This window comes from Fulmarus glacialis, unplaced genomic scaffold (genome assembly GCF_000690835.1).
Source record: "Fulmarus glacialis isolate BGI_N327 unplaced genomic scaffold, ASM69083v1 scaffold19213, whole genome shotgun sequence".
NCBI classification, from domain to species: Eukaryota; Metazoa; Chordata; class Aves; order Procellariiformes; family Procellariidae; genus Fulmarus; species Fulmarus glacialis.
Genome location: NW_009203792.1, coordinates 33365 through 51110, shown reverse-complemented (window position 1 = coordinate 51110; position 17746 = coordinate 33365). Strand labels below are relative to the sequence as shown.

The window sequence follows — 17746 nt, the reverse complement described above, 5'->3', positions numbered from 1 at the left end:
CTGCCCAGCCAGACGGTGTGCGTACTTAGCAAACAACATGGGATCTGCTCTCTGCTGTCTCAATAGCGAGACAGAAATGGCATTAAGCAGCATTAGGTTTTTGTGTGTTGAAAGATTTTGACGTTCTCGTGATTGCTGTGCAGCCTTAGGCGCCCAAGCCGTAAGGGCTTCCTGTTTCTACAGAGTTGATACTTGCGGGTGCGTTTTGGAGACAGGCAAAGTCCATGTGTCCATCTGCCTCCTAGAGGGGGGATGGCTGCCGTTGTGCTCCCTTTCTCCTGCTCTGTAGTTTTGGGGCAGAGCAATGGCAGTTCTGTTCATATAAACTAAAAACTAGGACATAAGGGTTTTTTCTGGTTGTACCTGCCTTTTGTTTCAAATACTTTGATTTCAGATACTTTATGGTAGGAAAGTTATTAGCTTGTACATACCAACTTTTTTTTTTTTTTTGTGCAATTGATAAACACTTAATTTGCTGTTCTCATCATGTCTTCCAGTCAGGAATATTTCATTGGTTCTTACTACTACTTTTTCTGTACACTGCAACCTTTGAAATGAACAAATTGGTGTTAGTGAAGTAATGGGGGCTACTAGTGACTCCAAATATTTAACTGCTCAAATGTGTGAAGTTTGAGTGCAGTCATTTACCAGAGGTCATGTTCCTTACTAAAAAATAACAAAAACCCCCTCAAACCCTCATTTATTGTTTTGTTCTTTCAGAATGATGGGGAGAACCATTGTGTTCTTTGAAGGTGTAGGAGCCACTAAGTAAAATCAGGACTTGCTTTTTAATGTAAATGTCTCTGGTGGCCAGATGTAATCTGCACACAGGGGGGAAGGCAAATCTCTTCAAAAGCATCTGGAGCTTTAGTGATTTCTTGTGTTCTGGTTTTTCCCCAAAGATCCGAGCCAAGAAGAAACCTACTCCAGTGAAGTATGAAGTTGGGGATCTTGTTTGGGCCAAGTTCAACAGACGCCCATGGTGGCCATGCACAATTTGTCATGACCCAGTGCTGGATTGTCACTCAAAAATGAAAGGTATTGTATCTACTCAGACCTCAAAGTGGAGGCGTTGTGTATGGCAGGGTGCTGCAGTTTTTAATTAACCTGAAAAACATTTCTGGCCCTTGAAAGGTATGAAGAAATAGACTCTACTGTGGAAAACCTGGATCTATAAAGTTAGACCTAGATCAGGGAGGTGACAGGAGGAAGACAGGGCTGAGGCTGATGAAAGTGGCACAGATAGCTGTTGGACATGTAGGCTTTTCTTCCCAGAGTATAGGAAGGATGAGTAGCTGGACTGAGCTCAGGCCAGTGCAGAAGAAAGAGCAGCCTCTTGAAAAAGGGATGCGGAGAAAGAGCAGAGAAAAAGGAGGTGGATCAGGGAGGTGAGGACAGAGACCTGCAATGGGTGGGCAAGCAGAGCTGGGAAGCCTGGAGTGTGTGAGTACACGGAGGCCAGGCTTGCAGAACGGGAGGCTGGAGAGGCTGAGGAGCGGGGTGTGGGGTAGCGCAGTGTAGCTGCTGAATGCCTGAAGGTGTGGTGGGAATGTGTGAGAGGAAGTGAAATTTTTTTTGGTCTTGTTTGGCACAAGGAGGCAAGGGCCTGTTTATGGGGAAATATCAGAAAAACAGGGAGATGGAGCCACATATGTGAAACTTTAGGGCATAGTGTGTCAGAGAGACTAAGAGCCAGCTGAGTGTGAGGGGAAGAGATGGGGGAAATAAGACAGAGCTGTGCGTGCATGAACATAGGGGAGAGCCAGGAAGGAAGAGTCTTAGAAGCTCAAGGCAGAGAAGTGTAGATGAGTGATGGAGAGAACAGAGGGGAAGTGATTGTTTGGAAATTGCAGCTCATTTGAAGGCTCTCACGGTGCTTTTAGGATCATACTAGCTGCCATGGGGAGACTGCCACAAATGGAAGGGCTTATTTATTTGTTCCTGGTTTCCCCTTCTGATTCTTTTTGTTCTGTGAGCAACTGGAAACCCCTTGAACTGGAGCCGTCTCCCACTGGCAGCTCTGTAGGCTGGTGAGGTTGCCACTCACCGATGTATTTCTCTCCAGTTTTTGTGGCCCTGGCCAGCCTAAGAACCAAGTGCTGAGAGCAAGTAGACATTTTTCCAAGTGGCCATCAGCTCAGAGCCCTCTGCTCTTTCTCTAGAGACATGAAGTAGCTTTTCCTACATTGTGCTCATGTCATCCGCAAGTCTTCTTACTTGCTGTTTCTCCACCTTTCCCTTCATCCTTTGGGAGGCATTCGTCCTGATTCTAGATAATACTGAATGTGCTGTTTTAAATAGTCCCTTTCGAGCTCTCAAATTCCTGTTGAAGATGTTGCTGGAAGATATGCCAGACACATAGTCTCCCCCTGCATCCCTCCCCATGAAGTTTTGGACAGGATTTAATGTATATAGCTGTCCAGTAATCCCCTCTCAGCCTGTGTATGAGGATTTCTAATAAAGGAATTCTGCAGGGAGAAACATGCTATTAACAAATTCCAGCAAGGTCTGATCTCCAGCTACATGGCAGACTCTCCCATCATGTTTTATCCGTGTTCAAACCAATAGACCTCTGGGGAAAATTGCATTTTCCAGTTGTGGCTGTGTGTAATCTGCTCATCTCCCCTCCCCGATGCCGCAGTGTCAGAGCGGGTGGATCTGAACTCTGGTGCTTTTGGGCAGGGGGAGCTGCCAGGGCTCTGAGTGCACTGTGGGAAGCACAGTCCTGCCTTGGCTCTCCTGTTGCCATGGGAACGAGCTCTTCAAAACAAGGCAGGTCGCTTCAAACTCATCACTTGCGCAAAACCCTCTTCTCCTCTTGGGTTGGAGGCATGGTGTTTTGTTTAAAGCAGTTTGCCTTTTCTCGGCAAGCTCTTGACTCGAAGATTTTTGGAGCTGGAAGATTGAGGCTCAGTGGCTTGAGTCCCGGTACTGTGAATGGGATGGATGAGGTCTGTCATCTTTGCCCTTGGTTTGATGTTGCCCTGGTCATTATTTGTCATCCTCTCAGTGGTCTTGGTCAGAATCTCAGTGTCAGCACCACTAAAGGCCAGGCTGCCACACTGTGCTGGCACTCCTGGAAGAGGCAGCACAAATCAAATGGGCTGTGAAGTCTAGGCTATGTGTTCAGAGGGTGAAGGTGTTCCGAGGAGAACATGAAGCACAAATTGCAGCGAAATGCAGGGAGAAGAACATATCCCTTGTTCAAGCCTTGTTTGCTCTGTTCTGATGCCTGTAACCTGTCCTTTTTCACCAGCACACCCAGTACTGGTTCAGTTCTTAATTGTACCATGTCTGTTCAGCATTCTCACACAGAAAGCACCTTTGAAAAAAATCTTTGATTGTGCCCTTATGGTTGAGTTTCTTCTCTTGCTCTGCACCTTCGTGCCCAAAAGTATGGAGATACTCATTACAACTAGCACTTTGTCACGTTGCACCAGTCCTTGTAGAGTGTGCATGCATGTGTGTACTTACTTAAATGCTGCTGCTAATGTTTTATGTCCTAAATAAGAGTTTGTTTGGTAACAAAGCATTGAAAAGATGGGATATATCGTGGTGGGGGAGGTTCAACCTGTATCAGTAAACCCTATCCAGAAGGATGTCATTTCTGGGTGTTGCCGGCACACTGTTGCCTTTTCCCAACGGTCAAGTGGACTGGACTGTTTAATCATTAATCAGGGAGTAGCAAAAAAAGAAATGTCCTGCCTAGTATGTTGCGTGTCTCAAGGAAAAAAAATATTTGGCTATTTTTGCAAATTTTTTTGCAGCCAAACTATAGTCTTTGCTCTAGGGAGATGACCCATCTTAGACCTGTTAGTCAACTGTTTGTAAGACAAAAAATATATTCAGAAATAGAGTGTAGCAACACAGAACACAGAAAGCAGAGATCAAAGGGGTCTCCCTGACTTCTGACTAGAAATCCCCAGAACTGTCATTCATGTGGGAATGTTATTAAGCAAAAAGCAGTTGAAAGTTAACCGGCAAATTGCTACCACTTTCTGTGATTCTCTTTGTCTTTATTCCGTTATATGCAAGGGGTTAATTCTGTTACATTTCTCAAAATAGTTTCCAATCGGAGACCGTACCGAGAGTACTATGTGGATGCCTTAGGAGAACCTTCAGAGAAAACCTGGGTTGCTGGGAAAGCTATTGTCCTCTTTGAAGGAAGACATCAGTTTGAAGAGCTGCCTGTTCTTCGGAGAAGAGGAAAGCAAAAGGAAAAAGGCTACAAACATAAGGTGAAAGATCTGTTTTCTTTAATATGTTTTTGATTCTTTGAATCTGCATAGTACAAAGTATTCCTTTATGCCTGGAATTGTACTTGGACAGCTTTCTTCTGTGTCAGTGACTGCAGCAACGCAGCCAGGGAAGTGGTTCTTTGCATCCTTACAACGAGTATAGTTTATAAGCTGCCAGAAGTTTCTAGGCTCTCTTTTATGTTGGGGTGTGGCCTGCTGCTTTTATTGCCCTAGACAGCTCTGAGAAGCAGAGGAGTCAGGTCTCTGTCGGTGTGAGATGTGTTCAGCGGCGCAGCCCTCTCCTGATGTCTATTAAGGCACGCTTCTAAATAACTTCCTGTGCTCTCTGGCAGCCTCCTTTGGCTGATCTGAAGCAGAGGTGGAGTTGCACGCTTCACTAGATCACTGACGGAGATAAAGCAGTGGAGTTTTTAGCCCTGCTTCAGTAATTCTCTTTATAGAAACCTGTTAGGACTTAAAATTTGACTTGGAAAACGTTTTGTCAGTGAGGCTGTGGGAATGAGTTTTGTGGCTCATCGCATCATCTCTGTTTCCAAACATAACAGCTCGGAGCAGTTGTAGCCAGTATAATGTAACGTGACACAGGGGTCTGGTCTATGTCTTTAGGAAGGTGACCGGGGAAATTAACTTTTTAGAATTGCTGAAGTGAAGAAGGACAGAGGCTACTGCATTACTGTAAGAGAGCAGATAGTCATACTAGGCAACGGTGTCTGGTTTTTCTTTTTCTCTTTTTCCAAGAGGTTTATTAGTAGTTATGTACTTAACCTGTGTTAGTGCAAAACCATCAGGTTAAATGTGCTCTTGCAGATGCGAGTCCCCAGGTGTAATGCTTTCATTTGGTTTTCCTTTTCCAAGGGCATGTTCAGTGTCTTGTCTAAGGACTTTTCTCCTTGTGTTCACGGCCTCCTAACAACTGGTGACATACTTCCAAGTAACTTTTTTGGTCCTAGAAATGCTCCATGACTAGAGTCTCATCCTGTATGTAAATGGCAGCACCAGTGTGGCAGCAGCAAAGGGAATCAGATGTTTGTTGCTCGCATAAATGTCCAGGTTTGCATCCCTGGAAGCCAAGATCTGATGCAAAGCTGAGAGTATTTGGCTGCTTTGCTACCACGGTCCATAAAACTTTTTAATCTGCTGAGATTAAATTTTGTTCGTGTGGGATTTTTTTTTTAAAGGTAAAGTGTCAGAAATTTGAGTTGTTCCTCCTGCCTTGGAATTGGTTTTGGTTTTAGGAGCAGTTGTGAAGCCTTTGATTTGCTGTTGTGCAGCCAAGAATAACACACAGATAAGAAACAAGTTTCTCCCTGTTTTTAGATGTTAGCAGAGGTTCCTGTCTGGTATGGAGAGTGCTTTTTGTTTTATGCTAAAAGTACAGAGTTAAAGCTGGGAGACTTCTAGGTAATGGTCATCTTAAATTTGTTAGCGTACATTTTAGATTTGTGTCAGGATCTCATGTTTGTACTGAGGTGAGTTGATGGAGAGGGAAGATTGAATTGTGCTCTGAGTTCAAGGGATGCAGGAAGAATCAAGAATGAGCAAAGCAAACATGTCTGCTCAAATATTTTGAGGAAAATGATGCTACATTTGCCTTGAGAGGCTTGTTGGCTGTTGCTTTGCATTTCTGTGCCAGGGATCCATAACATATGCATATTCCCCTTTACAGGCTGTTGTGTTCAGGGTGTGCTGGGATGCCGGGACATCTGGTTCCTGGGAGACCTGTGCTTGCAGGGACCTTTTTTCTGTTTTGGGAATGCACAGGGATTTTTATTAGGCGCAGCCAGAGTGCGGAGTACTTACCCAGGAGAAGTATTTTCTGTGTCCGCTAGGCACAGTCTCTGAGAATCCAGGTGATTGTCTTAAAGGTGCAAAGTGCACGATTGTCACTCTGTTCTGTGCCTTGTGTGTCTCTATCTCACTTTTATCTTGTTGCTTATCCCATCAAATTTTTCTATTTCTTTTTTTTTTCTCCTGCAACTTTAAGGTTCCTCAAAGATTTATGGCTAAATGGGAAGTCAGTGTTGGACAGGCAGAAGACATTCTTCTTGGGGGGCCAGAGGATCAAAAATGCAGCCAGAACTCCAGCGAGCTGGACAGCGAGAAGGAAGTGCAGTCAGAATACTATGCCAATGGCCCTGGAGCAGAAAAGGACAGGCAGCTGAATGGCTGTTTCAAATCCTTGGCATTTGACTCCAGACACCTGGCCAGTGAAAAAGGAAAATTGCACATTAAGCCACATGTGAAAAAGAGCTCTGACAGCAGAAAAAGGACTAGAGTAAAAAAGAGTGGCGCAAGAGGGGAAGCATCTAGGGGAGAAATCAAAGAAAAAACGCCAGAGAGCATCGTTAGAAACATGATTGTTGGGGACCTACCAGATAAACACGCATCTCATGAACTTCGCCGGATTGCCAACAGCCTAACAGCATCCAGTAGCACCAGGGAAAACCATTTGCTTTCCTCCTTTGGAGAAAGACGTTTTGAAAAGACAACTTTGAAACCGGACTATGAGAATCGTAAAAGTGATGCTCTGAAGAACACGCTCCGAGGGGATTTGTTTTCCAGTGCATCTTTGGAGAGAGGGAAGAGTTCCCTGGGCATTTTGTGCAGTTCCAAGTTACAAATACACTATTCTGCATCTGATACTGGTATTGAGAAAAAGCAAACTGAAACGGATTCATCCTCTTCCCTCTCAGATGGTGGGAACAGTGATATAGATACCATGGACCAAAGTTCAGAGAGAGCCTCTAGTGCTCTCGAAGTTAGTGATTCTTCAGATAAAGTGGAGAAGGAATTTCCTGTGACGTCAAGTGGAAACATTAAGCTTTCCACGTATCTTTCTCAGAAGAGTAACAGAAGGGCCAGGAAGAAGTCATACAGAGATCGCAAACCTGTGGGAGGTTCAGTAACCAGCAGACTTGATGCTGAATTTGCAGATGGGGAGCTTGAAGTAGGCTTCTCTGATGCTGAGATGTCATTGACGGCTCTTGAGTGCTCTTCAGATTCCCTAGCAAACAAGCACACTACTCCCCGAAGTGTTTCCAAGGACAGCTCCTGGCCTGCTGTTGCAAATCAAGCTATCTTAAAACCGAAAAGCATGAAATTGCCCCGAATCAGGAGTATAAAATGCAAACATAAAGAAAAAGTTGCTGGGTTGGAGCCTTCTCTTGCAGAAGAGGGTGGCGTGAATCGCTGCTCTTCTGATACCAAAGGTTTCTCTGGCCTACAGAGAGATTCTCTTCAGAGAAGTGGCAAAGTTGATGGTCAGAAACTGTTAAACAACATGCATGAGAAACCCAGGGATTCTGCTGAAATAGAAACGGCTGTGGTGAAACACGTCTTGTCAGAGCTGAAGGAGCTGTCTTATCGGTCCATGAATGATGATGCTAGTGACTCTGGTGCTCCAAAGGCCACAGTACCCTTACTTTTCTCTTCTGCCTCTGGTCATGGTCGTTTGCCTATTGAGCCAGATTACAAATTCAGCACCTTGTTAATGATGTTGAAGGATATGCATGACAGTAAGACAAAAGAGCAGCAACTGATGACTGGTCAAAATATAGTCCCATTTCGAAATACCAGTACAGCTGATGGTTCTGGAAGCAATTCTGCGAGTGGTCTGAAGTCCTTGTCTATTGTAGGTCCCCCATATAAAATAGAAAAAAATGGAGATTGTATCCAGGAAACAGTAAATCCAAACTCAGCTATAAGCAACTCATTTTCACGCAATCCTCCAACCAAGTTGACGGGGATTGGTACTAGTAAAAGGGAGCCCGCGAGTACTGCTGTTTCTGGGACAAACGGCACAAATTGCGTGTCCAAACGCAACTGTTCAAAATCTAAGCAGTCATCAAAGCTTGGAGATAAAACAGTTTCAAACAGAAAGGACTTAAAACCAGGAGGGCCAAGTAAGTTGCTAAGTCGGTTATCCAGAGATTCAGGAGAACATGCATTCCGCGTTCACGGTTCGGTTACCAGTCCTCTAGGTAATGAAGCAGAAGATACTGAGAGGAAAGAGTCTGTTGATTTAACAGAACATTCAACTGATGAAGACTCTGCCTGTTTATCTGATGACAATTTAGATCGTATTGGAAGGAGACCTGAAGCTGGTAGAAATATTAAGAGCTGCACTTCTGCTGAAAATGGGGAGAGTCCAGACTTGGATTCAGAGGCAAATAGTGAGAGCTCTCTTGGTGATGAGTCTAATGATATAAATCACGTAGCACCCAAAAAGCGATGGCAGCGTTTTAACCAAAGCAGTGCTAGATCTAATAAGCACATCAGTAGATCTAGGGGACAAGGAAACTTGGAGAGTGCCTTTGGCCTGAATTGTCGTGGCTTTTCCCTGAAGGGAAATGAGTTCTTGGGACGTAGGCATTCCCCTCATTCAAAGGTGCTTGAGGGAGACCTGACAGATCAGGACTATGAGAATCATTTAGACTTAGTTGAGAAACGTTTGAATGTATGTGGTAAGCCAAACAACAGTGTGATGGACTCAGAAACAGAGCTTGGCAACTTTGCTCCCCAGTCTGAATTCTCTGCACAAGGTAAGGGAGCTGGACTTGCACCAGAGTGTGTATTTGTATACATTTTATACTTTTTCATTTAAAGCATAAGTTATGGAACTTGGGGCTGTTTGACAACATGGAGATGTATACGTCTGAGCTGAAGAAAGTGTGATATGTTGGTTTTGGGTTCTCTGTAAGCATGGAGAACAAAGAAGGCAGAGTGATTATGGGATTTTGCTTAGCTTTTTGGTCAGAAAGTTTAAATACATTACAAATTGTTAATTCCTCCACAGTGAAAGGTAAAATAAGCATCCTTCTGAGTCTGGGATTTTTTTTTTTTAACTTATACCTTCATAATGTGTTGCTTACAGCCACGTGCTTGGTGTTAGCTGGATAGATCAGCGCTAGAAAGTTGTGGGAAACTGAGCCTCAATGGCTGTTCTCTTTTTTTTTTTTTTTCTTTCTTTCTTTCTAGTGCTGTTTGACATAGAGTCTCTTTGGTTTGTTCTGTAGGATTTCATCGAGACAATGTGTTGGGGTTTTTTTTGGCATTTTAGTGTGGAATTTTATTGGCTGCTAATAACGAATTGGGGAACCCCCCAGATTTCCTAACTTACAGCTCTGGTGTGGCTGCCTGAGGGGTGAAGGGGAGAACAGAAGAGGGGGAAGCTGCCAGGGAGGCTGGGCTGGAGGTGGGTCTAGAAAATGGCAGGCAGAAGTAAGGCAGCACCACTGGAAGGGCAATGACGTAGGAAGGAGGAGGCTTCTGAGGACAATAGGGTCAGACAGCCTTGCCTCTCCCACAGAGATGGCGACATTTGGTTAAAGCCAAAAAAAAAAAAAAAGAAAAACAACAAAACAACAAAAAAGAAAACAAAAGGGTGAAAGGATGTGTGTGGAAAGAATAAGTCCAGCAGAACCACGTTCAACACGTGGCGTCCTCAGACTTCTGCAAAGAATCTGAGGAAGCAAACCTTAAGGAAAACAACAAAATGAAATTTTTACATAGATTTCACCAAACTAAATTGCTCTAATCTATTTGCAATATCATAAATCAATGTAACTTGACAGAATTTTTGAACCTGTGCGCATTTTGTCACTTGTATGTTCCCTCAGTGCACATTTTGGTGTGTTTATTTTGCTATTAGTGGTTGCTGGAGGTTGCCTGCACTTCTGTTTCAGTATGGAATAGGCAGCTCCTGGCTTAGTGGTCGTAGGACCTACCCGAAGCAAGTCACAGCAGGCACAGAAAACGAGCCCATAGGGTGTAATGCGTGGGGTAAAAGTTCTGGTTTGAAATCATGACAAGCTCGATCATTCACTGACTCCTGTGGCTGCATGTTTTTGAGGACTTAAGTCTTCACGGAGCAGGCGAGAGGATGCACATTGTTCTGGGGCTGTCAAGGCTCTGCCACAGGAGTGTCACAGCCTGCCGGAGGGAGAGAGTTCCTTGTTTGCACTAAGATGCAGCCGGGTTCTCCTGGCTTTGTGATGGTTTTGCAATTGAAGCATCCCTCTAATGTTGCTATGTGAGATGAAGAGGCAAGCCTGCAGAGAGAGCTAGAGAAGAATTGCTGCTGAGAGGTAGTAATGTTAAGAGAAGAGGAGAGAAGCAGCAAAGGAAGGCAGCAGGCTGGTGGGCAAGGTGGCATCAGTGGAGAGGAGCACAGAGCTGTCCTGGTACTGCACACAGGGATGCAGTGAGGGCCTGGGTTTGCTTTTAAAAGTGACAGATCAGCAACTGCAGTGTAATCTAATTCCCCTACCCTAAATAGCACGTGAGCCTTGAAGCACACCTGAAGCTTATCAGTGTAAATGTGGCATAGAGAGGCACTGAAGCCTCTGTGTATGAGGAGCTGTAACATCCCCAGTGTGCTAGTGGTAGTGAGTAAACCTCTAATGCTGTGAAAAGCCCATTTGTGGAAACCAGTCTTCCTTTTATATCAGGCAAGGCCAATTACATAGAAAGTAGAGAGAATGATGCTGGAAGTTAGACTAACTGCAGCTTACAGAAGAGGAGGAGTTTCCTCTGTTTGCCAGTGCTTTGAGAAGACGTGACTAATCCTTGTCCGCAGCAGGCAGAGTATCAATGTAAGAGATCACAACAGATTGCAGTCACAACTGTGTAATTTCCACTAAGCTATATAAAGTCTTTATCATAGTTGAATGGCAACGTTTGGCATATTTTTGCTACAAACTTTGTGGTGCAATTTAGAGCAAATAAGGCAGTAGTGAAGATTAGTGGAAGTTGCTGACATAAAACATTTTTATGAATAATAGTTTCGTCAGGTATGTGATTTGCCAGTGCCAATCAGACTGCATTTGGGATTCTTGTGCAGGATTCGCTTTGGGGAAAAAAATGCAGTTAAGCCAGTCCTTTTGGCACACTGCTGTGTGCTCTGCTGCATGGCTTTGGAGCTCTAAATAGTTGCCCAGTGAGGATATTCATCCCATAACTGGTTATGTGCTGAAATGTGTATTTCACCCAGACACCTGTGCAGAGCATTAATAGAGGCTGAAAATAGCTGTTTGAGAAAGTTGTTCCTTCTCTTTTGGCCAAGTTTGACGTTTTCATGCTTGTTTAACCACAAAGCCACAATAAAGCTTAGCAATCTTGTCCAACATCCCTGTTCTGAAGTGTTGCACTGGAAGGTTTGTTATAAAATGTTTCCGTTTTAAAGAAGAAAAAGCCACCTCCTACACATGAAAAGAAGCAAAGAGAATATTTACTGTTTGTTCATAAACTTCCAGGAGACCACAAACGTGTAGGAGAAATGTGACTAGGAGAAATCTTTTGACAGTATTATTTAATAGTTTTGAAAACTAAAAAAGGGGAAAAGTCAGGTATTCTGGGAAGTGAGAAAAAGACGTAAACTTACATCATCTTGCTTTTGCAGCTTGCTGAGTAGAGATGATGTAGAGCATCAGGGCTCTTTTTTTGGAGCTTGCTGCGTGTTGGGGTGTTGAGGTGGTATAGCATGGGTGGTTAGGTTTGTATCGAGGAAATACCTGTTACCGGGTTTCCCTTGCGATGGTGCAGTGTTGTGCAAACAAAGACATCTGAGCCCTGAAGAGCTTGCAGTCGCTGGCGAGGACTGTTTGCTGCCTGATCTCATTGTGGAACCTATTGTTGGGAAGCAAAGGCAATAAATGGGCTTGCAGTAGCAGATGGGGAATACAAGGCTCTTGTAGTATATACAAAAATATGCCAGGGAGGAGGGGAAGGGAAGGGAAGGAGTTAGGCTTACATGTTACTAGTGAAATTAGTGACTGAACCGCATTACGAGAACACAGTTTTCCTGTGCCCCTGCGCTAAAACCAAAGGAGTTTGGGTTGACAGTAAAAGTAGCATGATGAATCTGAGTTGCTAATGGACTTAGGTTTTGGTAAAAGTACTGCAAGAAAGTTAGACATAGTTTGTCTAAGGAGACATTGGGTAAAATTCCAGGAGTCCCTCAGTCAGATATCTAATGTTTTTTGTTTTCTTATCTGAACTGCTTGAAGTCCCTTAGGTCCTTAAAAATCCCATCTGCCATGTCAGGATTGTGGAAAACAGTAAGCTTAAAAATTATAAGGGTGTATCAAAGAGAAAGAAGTATCAGGGCTCCTGGAGCCTCTGGAAGAGAAGGCAGGAGCAACTGTTATCTACAGATCATGAGGAGAATGTTGTCTTGTGATCCTCTCAGAAACCCAGTCTTGAAGCTGCTTTCCTTTTTCTTAGTACATTCAGAGAGGAAACGCCTTAGAAAGCCAAGTAAACGGCTTCTGGAATATGCAGAAGAATATGATCACTTATTTGCACCCAAGAAAAAATCAAAGAAGGGCCAGGAGCAATTGCAAAAGGTGGGTAAAGGCTAATGTGCTCTTTATGATTATTACCTGAGGCCTTGGTCTGCGTGCTTTTGACGTGTTCTTGCTCCTGAGTGTTGTTGCTGTGTGCGGTGCCATGCAGGATGAAAGTTTTCACCAACATGTTTCGCTATGCTAGGTGAATTCTGTGGTGAGGTCTGAATTTGAAGGAGGCCTTCCTGCACAATGCAGTCCTGACAGAGACACCCAGCGGGGGTTGAGTCCTTTGGTTTCAACTCCATCTTCAACCAAAGAGTTCCCCCCCATCCTTGAAGCAGAGTGTTCCTTCTCAGAACTAGGATCCCGTTCCACTGATCCCAATGATCAGCTTCTAGAAGGACCTTCAGATTTTCCAGAGCTGGTGCTGTCTTCCTCAGATGTTTCTGAAGTTTCTGCTTCTCCTGATGCAGAAGAGAGATTCCTGAAATCAGGTAAGTGGGATGTTGTGTGATTCTGCTCCCATAAGTGAACATGTCACAAGTTCAGTGAAATTGTTGCTTCGGTCAGAGTGAAAAGGTTAGTAGCTGTTGATCTGGTAGTTTGTTTTTGCTTTGCTTCATTCAATGACTGTTACTGGTGCTGGGAAGGGAGAGAGGGCAGGTGCAGTGGGTGACCCAGTGAGCTGGATGATTACGCTTATGCTATTAGCTTTCTGTAGTGTGTGATGGTCCTCCTTACGTCCTGGCACAGAATACCCCTTTGTCCAAATGAAGGAAGTTGCAGCTCCTCTGAGTCCTTGCCATCTGTGCTTGCAAACAGTGGCATCCCTTTAGCTTGAAGGTCTTGCTGCTGTTAAAACCCTTTGGATGAACCCTGTGCTGAGGTTGGTATGCAAAGTCTAATCTGCATAGCTCGTGGGGTGACTTTTTGCTCACCTATTGCTTGTAGCACAGAAATCCCTCTGGAAAAGCTTTTTTTCTTAGAGGTTCTAAGTATCTGTAGAAATTGTCGGAGACTTGTACTGGCAGCAAGCCAGGGCCTTAGCTTTCAGTGAGGCATAGTATACAAAGAGCGAGTGCGGTCTGACAGGCTTTTCCCCTTTCCAACAGAGTCAGTATCAGGGTCTACTTTGCAGTACGTTCATTCTCTGGTAGCGTCTAAAGACATGTCCAGGGTTAAAGCCCTGGTGTTCTGGCTGTGCTAACTTGGAGGGAACACTGTTCCTGTTCTAAAGGGCCTACTGTCAAAAAAAACCACAACAAAACACCCAAACAAAAAAACCAACAACAAACATGCAGACGGAAAGGTATGGGAGGTCAGTTAGCCTGTCATGTTTGAGGGCAGAGGGATTGTCTTTGGGGGCTTGTGGGTGTCAGATGGAAATGGAAAGTTGGAGAGGATTAAAGGAGGAAAAACTGGGGATGTGAACCTGAGGTCAGAGATGCAGGAGAACAGTACAGGGTGCAGCAATGGGAGCGAGCATCCAGTATGCAGAGGTTGCATAGCTCTTCCCCCTCCTGAGAAGACTCACCTTTTGCTGAAGCACACAGAGCCCAAGCTGTGAGCAGAGGCTTGCCTTGAGAACGATGCCGTGTTGTCCCTCCATTAGGTATCTGATGCATAAGCAGTGCATGCAGAGGTGTGTGACACAGAAAGGACACAGCCGAGGCTAATAAAGCAAGCAGGTGAACAGGGTAGGATGGGTAGCAGGCTGTTACTGTGGTGTGTCTTGCGCTCATAGCATCATCATTTCCTGGTCGTTCTAAGTTTATACCATCGCCAAAATTAGTGTGGATGAGCCCAGGTCTAGCAACTTGTTACCTCCTGAGTGTCAGCAAAAAGCTTGAATAGGAAATGGTGCAAATTACAGCTAGTTTGTTTGGGGTGTCTTTTCCCAGGTAGTTTTAACTGGGAGCGTGTCGTTTAGCCTGTTTACGGTGCACAGCATGAATGCTGGTGTTAGTGGCCTGGGAGCGGAGGCAGGGCTGTATTTGTCAGTGGTAGGACTGGCTTATGCCAGATCAAAGTGATAGGGAAATTACGATCTGAATTGTGCTGCCAGGATGTGTTACCTGCTGGCATTGACTTCATAGTCTCTCTTCTGCGGGGGGATTTTTGTATTACATATTGAGGTATGCCTGAAGGTTATGGCAGCTTGAGGTCCATTTTTGCCGAAGCTGTACAGAAACAGGTAATTGGCATCTCTGCCCGAGGAGCTTGTGGTCCCAAAGACAGAGTGAAGTAGATTGTTTTGAACTGTTGGCTGGTACTTGCTTAATGGCCTTTGTCTGATTGAAGAGAAGAAAAACCCCGTTTATCTGATGTGAAGAGTTTCATTGCAGGAAACTTCGAAAGCAAGCGTCAAAGGAAGCCCACTAAAAAGCTCTTGGAATCCAATGATTTGGACACTGCCTTTATGCCAAAGAAGGACGAGTGGACTCCCCCAAAGAAGGTACTTTCCTTCCAGCTCTTTTGAAAACCAGATAGAAAATGAGCCTTGACAGCAGACCCTGCTGAATGAGACAGCGCAATGGGCTGTGGTTTTTTGTTGGCTGTGGCCCAGGAGCAAAGGTCCACCCTTCCCAAAGGTGCTCATTGCTGTGTTATGATGAAGAAATACGCTGAATACAGATGTGTTCCCCACCCCTCCCCACTTGTAATGGGGATTGGGTAGTTTTGGCTGTAAAATCTCCTCTCTTCATTGATTTATACGGAAAAGGAGTCATCTGGAAGCTGGCTGGGAAGGTGTGAGCAAAAATGTTCTGCGCAGAGGCTTTCTGACACTGTTACATTGCAATGTAGCTTGAGCTTGAACCTAAGGCTTTGTCCTTTTCTGTCAGATTTCCTCTGAGCAGTGTTTCCTTTGTTACCTTCCCAAGTGAGCTGGTGAATGGTACATAAGTGCAGAGCTTGTAGCAGGATGGAGGTTTGAGTTGTATCACATGTAGTATGCAGTGCTTGGTGCAGATTTTTGAAGAAAATGCTGCTCTTCTCCGCTAAATACTTGATATTCAGTGACACGGTTTGGAAAAAAGTAACTTGTAAAGAATTATTTCGGGTGGCGTACTTGCACAAGACTTGTTGCCACTGTTTCTGAGGTTGATTAATAACAGTTTTCCTCCTTTCCTTTTTCTCTCTGTGTGGCGCAGTCTTAATACAGTCATGGTTGCAGTAATGCAGAGGCCAGTGTATTTCAGGGTTAAGCTCCATAAAAGTGTAAAGCCAGAAGAGAGTCTCTGTTCCCACCAGCTTACAGGGTGTTAGCAGCCTTTTTGGGAGAGCTCAGGAAACAGCGGATGATGCTGGTGAGCACAAGACACAGCAGACTCAGCATTCCTCCCTGCTCAGAGACTTGACTTTTCCATGTGGGATCTATCACACACACAAAACAAATGTTTTCTTGTAAAGTTTCTAATCACTGATGAGTTCATGACCTGAACTGTAAGTTACATGTTGCAGTCATTCATAAAGGCTCTGAGTGGCTGAGGAAGGTGCATCTCTGATTTGCATCTGGTGACTTGACTCTGTTGTGTATTTATAGGGCACTGGCCCTTCGGAGAGCGACAGCTCTGAGCTCTACTCACCAGCCCACTTCTCGGACCTGGGAGAAGGTAAGTGAAGGCAGGGCTGTGGGGGTAGATTGTTGGTGACATTTGGATCAGTGCCTTTTGCTTTGTGTGTGTGTGTAAGGGCTTACGTGTCCTGGGCTCTCAGATGGTGCTTGCCTTAGCTGAGGCAGTGACAGAAGAAATAGGTTCTGAGATTGTTTACCCAAGGTACTGTGATGTCTTTGATTTCCCTATGGAAAGTGGAGATGGTGGGCTTATATTTCCATGAGATGTTCGCTTCCCATTCATAGTCTGGGTGCTTGAAGAAAACTCGTCAGCACAGGTCATGTACCAATGCCCTGTCTTTTGCCTGATGGCACGCTGTGACCAGGTTCAACGGTGGCTGCCCTGTCCTGTGGACAGTTGTGCAGTTGCATTGTACTCCCTCCCCATCTGCCTTTGTATCACATTGGTATTGACATGAGGAGGTTTTTGTTGCAGTGCGGTGGGAGGAGGTAGTTAGCAGCATTTGGTTAGCAATGTAAGCTTTGTGTTGGTAGCATTTCTTATTTTCTGCTGGCGGGCTGTCTCAGGAAAGTCAGTGATACCGTTCAGCAGCCTAGCAAAAGTTTAAACCAGTACGAATCAGTGGTCCTCTGATGGTTGCAGGACAGAGGGCAGACTGCCTGGAGGCTGGTATTGCCTCAGCCCTTATGCCCTCAAATGACAGGACCCAGGCTGAAGCTCTCAGAAAGGGTGTAGAACTTACTGGTGGCATCTGTAGCAAGGGAATTATATCTGCGTTTTCCTTGAGTGGTCTTTCTGTTGCATCCCAGCTTCTGAAAAGCTCTTGGAGAAGCAGCGGAAGCGGAAGAGACAGCGCCATCCCTCTGCTGCAATGCATTCCAAGAAGGAGAGAAATGAGGAGGGGCTGGGGGAGACCCCACACTCTGAGGTACTGTTGGGTCTTCCTACGTGCTGTCATCCCTATAACCTGTCTGCTACTTCCTAGGGCACTCTGCAGAGCCTAGGCCAGGTCATTTTTGGCTGGCATGTCAGTTGGGAGTTTGTCCCACTGATGTAGTTGCATGAGCTGGGGTTGAAGCTGAAGATACCACCTTGATTTAGTAGCTGTTCTGTGGTGACTGCTTAACTCGGGCTCAATTTTTAAGCTGCTACTCAGATAATTCTCCAGGAGAGAGGCTGTTCTGATCTGATGGAACCAGGTTTTGCCTGGCATCTTGCTTTGCACCTCCGAAGGTCTAACTGCTGTAAAAAGTCTTTTCTGGTGGTGGTGGGAATCTTGCCCTTTTACGCACCAGTATGAATCACAAGCACTAGACTGTGGACTTCAATGCCTTCTTCCACTTGCACCTGCACGCCAGGGTGAGCTAAGAACCAAGTTGGAGGGGATGGGGGGGGACTGTCTGTGACTGCTCACAGGAGCCTCTGATTACATTCTGCTATTCAGTGAAAAGGGATAATTGGGGCAACTCCCTTCTACTGCATCCCGGCAGAGTTGGCATACAAGTATCTCTGACAAGCACGTTTTGCCTTTTAGGAATGAGCCAGGTATCACCAAGTGTAGGGGAAGCAAGACTTTTCCTGGGAGAGGCGGGACACCTCTGGGCCTCTCACCATCGCCTCT

At 45.0% G+C, this 17746-nt stretch overlaps 1 protein-coding gene across 1 annotated transcript in view; it reads left to right on the top strand.

Moving 5' to 3' along the window:
- Positions 1–902: 902 nt before the first annotated feature.
- The window catches only part of NSD1 (nuclear receptor binding SET domain protein 1), a gene marked incomplete at its 5' end in the record, with an annotated part of 42066 nt that continues 25222 nt past the window's right edge, over positions 903–17746 (top strand). The window contains 8 exons of the mRNA XM_009574766.1: positions 903–1038; positions 4066–4238; positions 6244–8161; positions 12483–12604; positions 12750–13041; positions 14893–15002; positions 16092–16161; positions 16935–17053. Coding sequence (XP_009573061.1) covers positions 903–1038; positions 4066–4238; positions 6244–8161; positions 12483–12604; positions 12750–13041; positions 14893–15002; positions 16092–16161; positions 16935–17053 — 2940 coding nt within the window. The remainder of the gene's footprint in view (positions 1039–4065; positions 4239–6243; positions 8162–12482; positions 12605–12749; positions 13042–14892; positions 15003–16091; positions 16162–16934; positions 17054–17746) is intronic.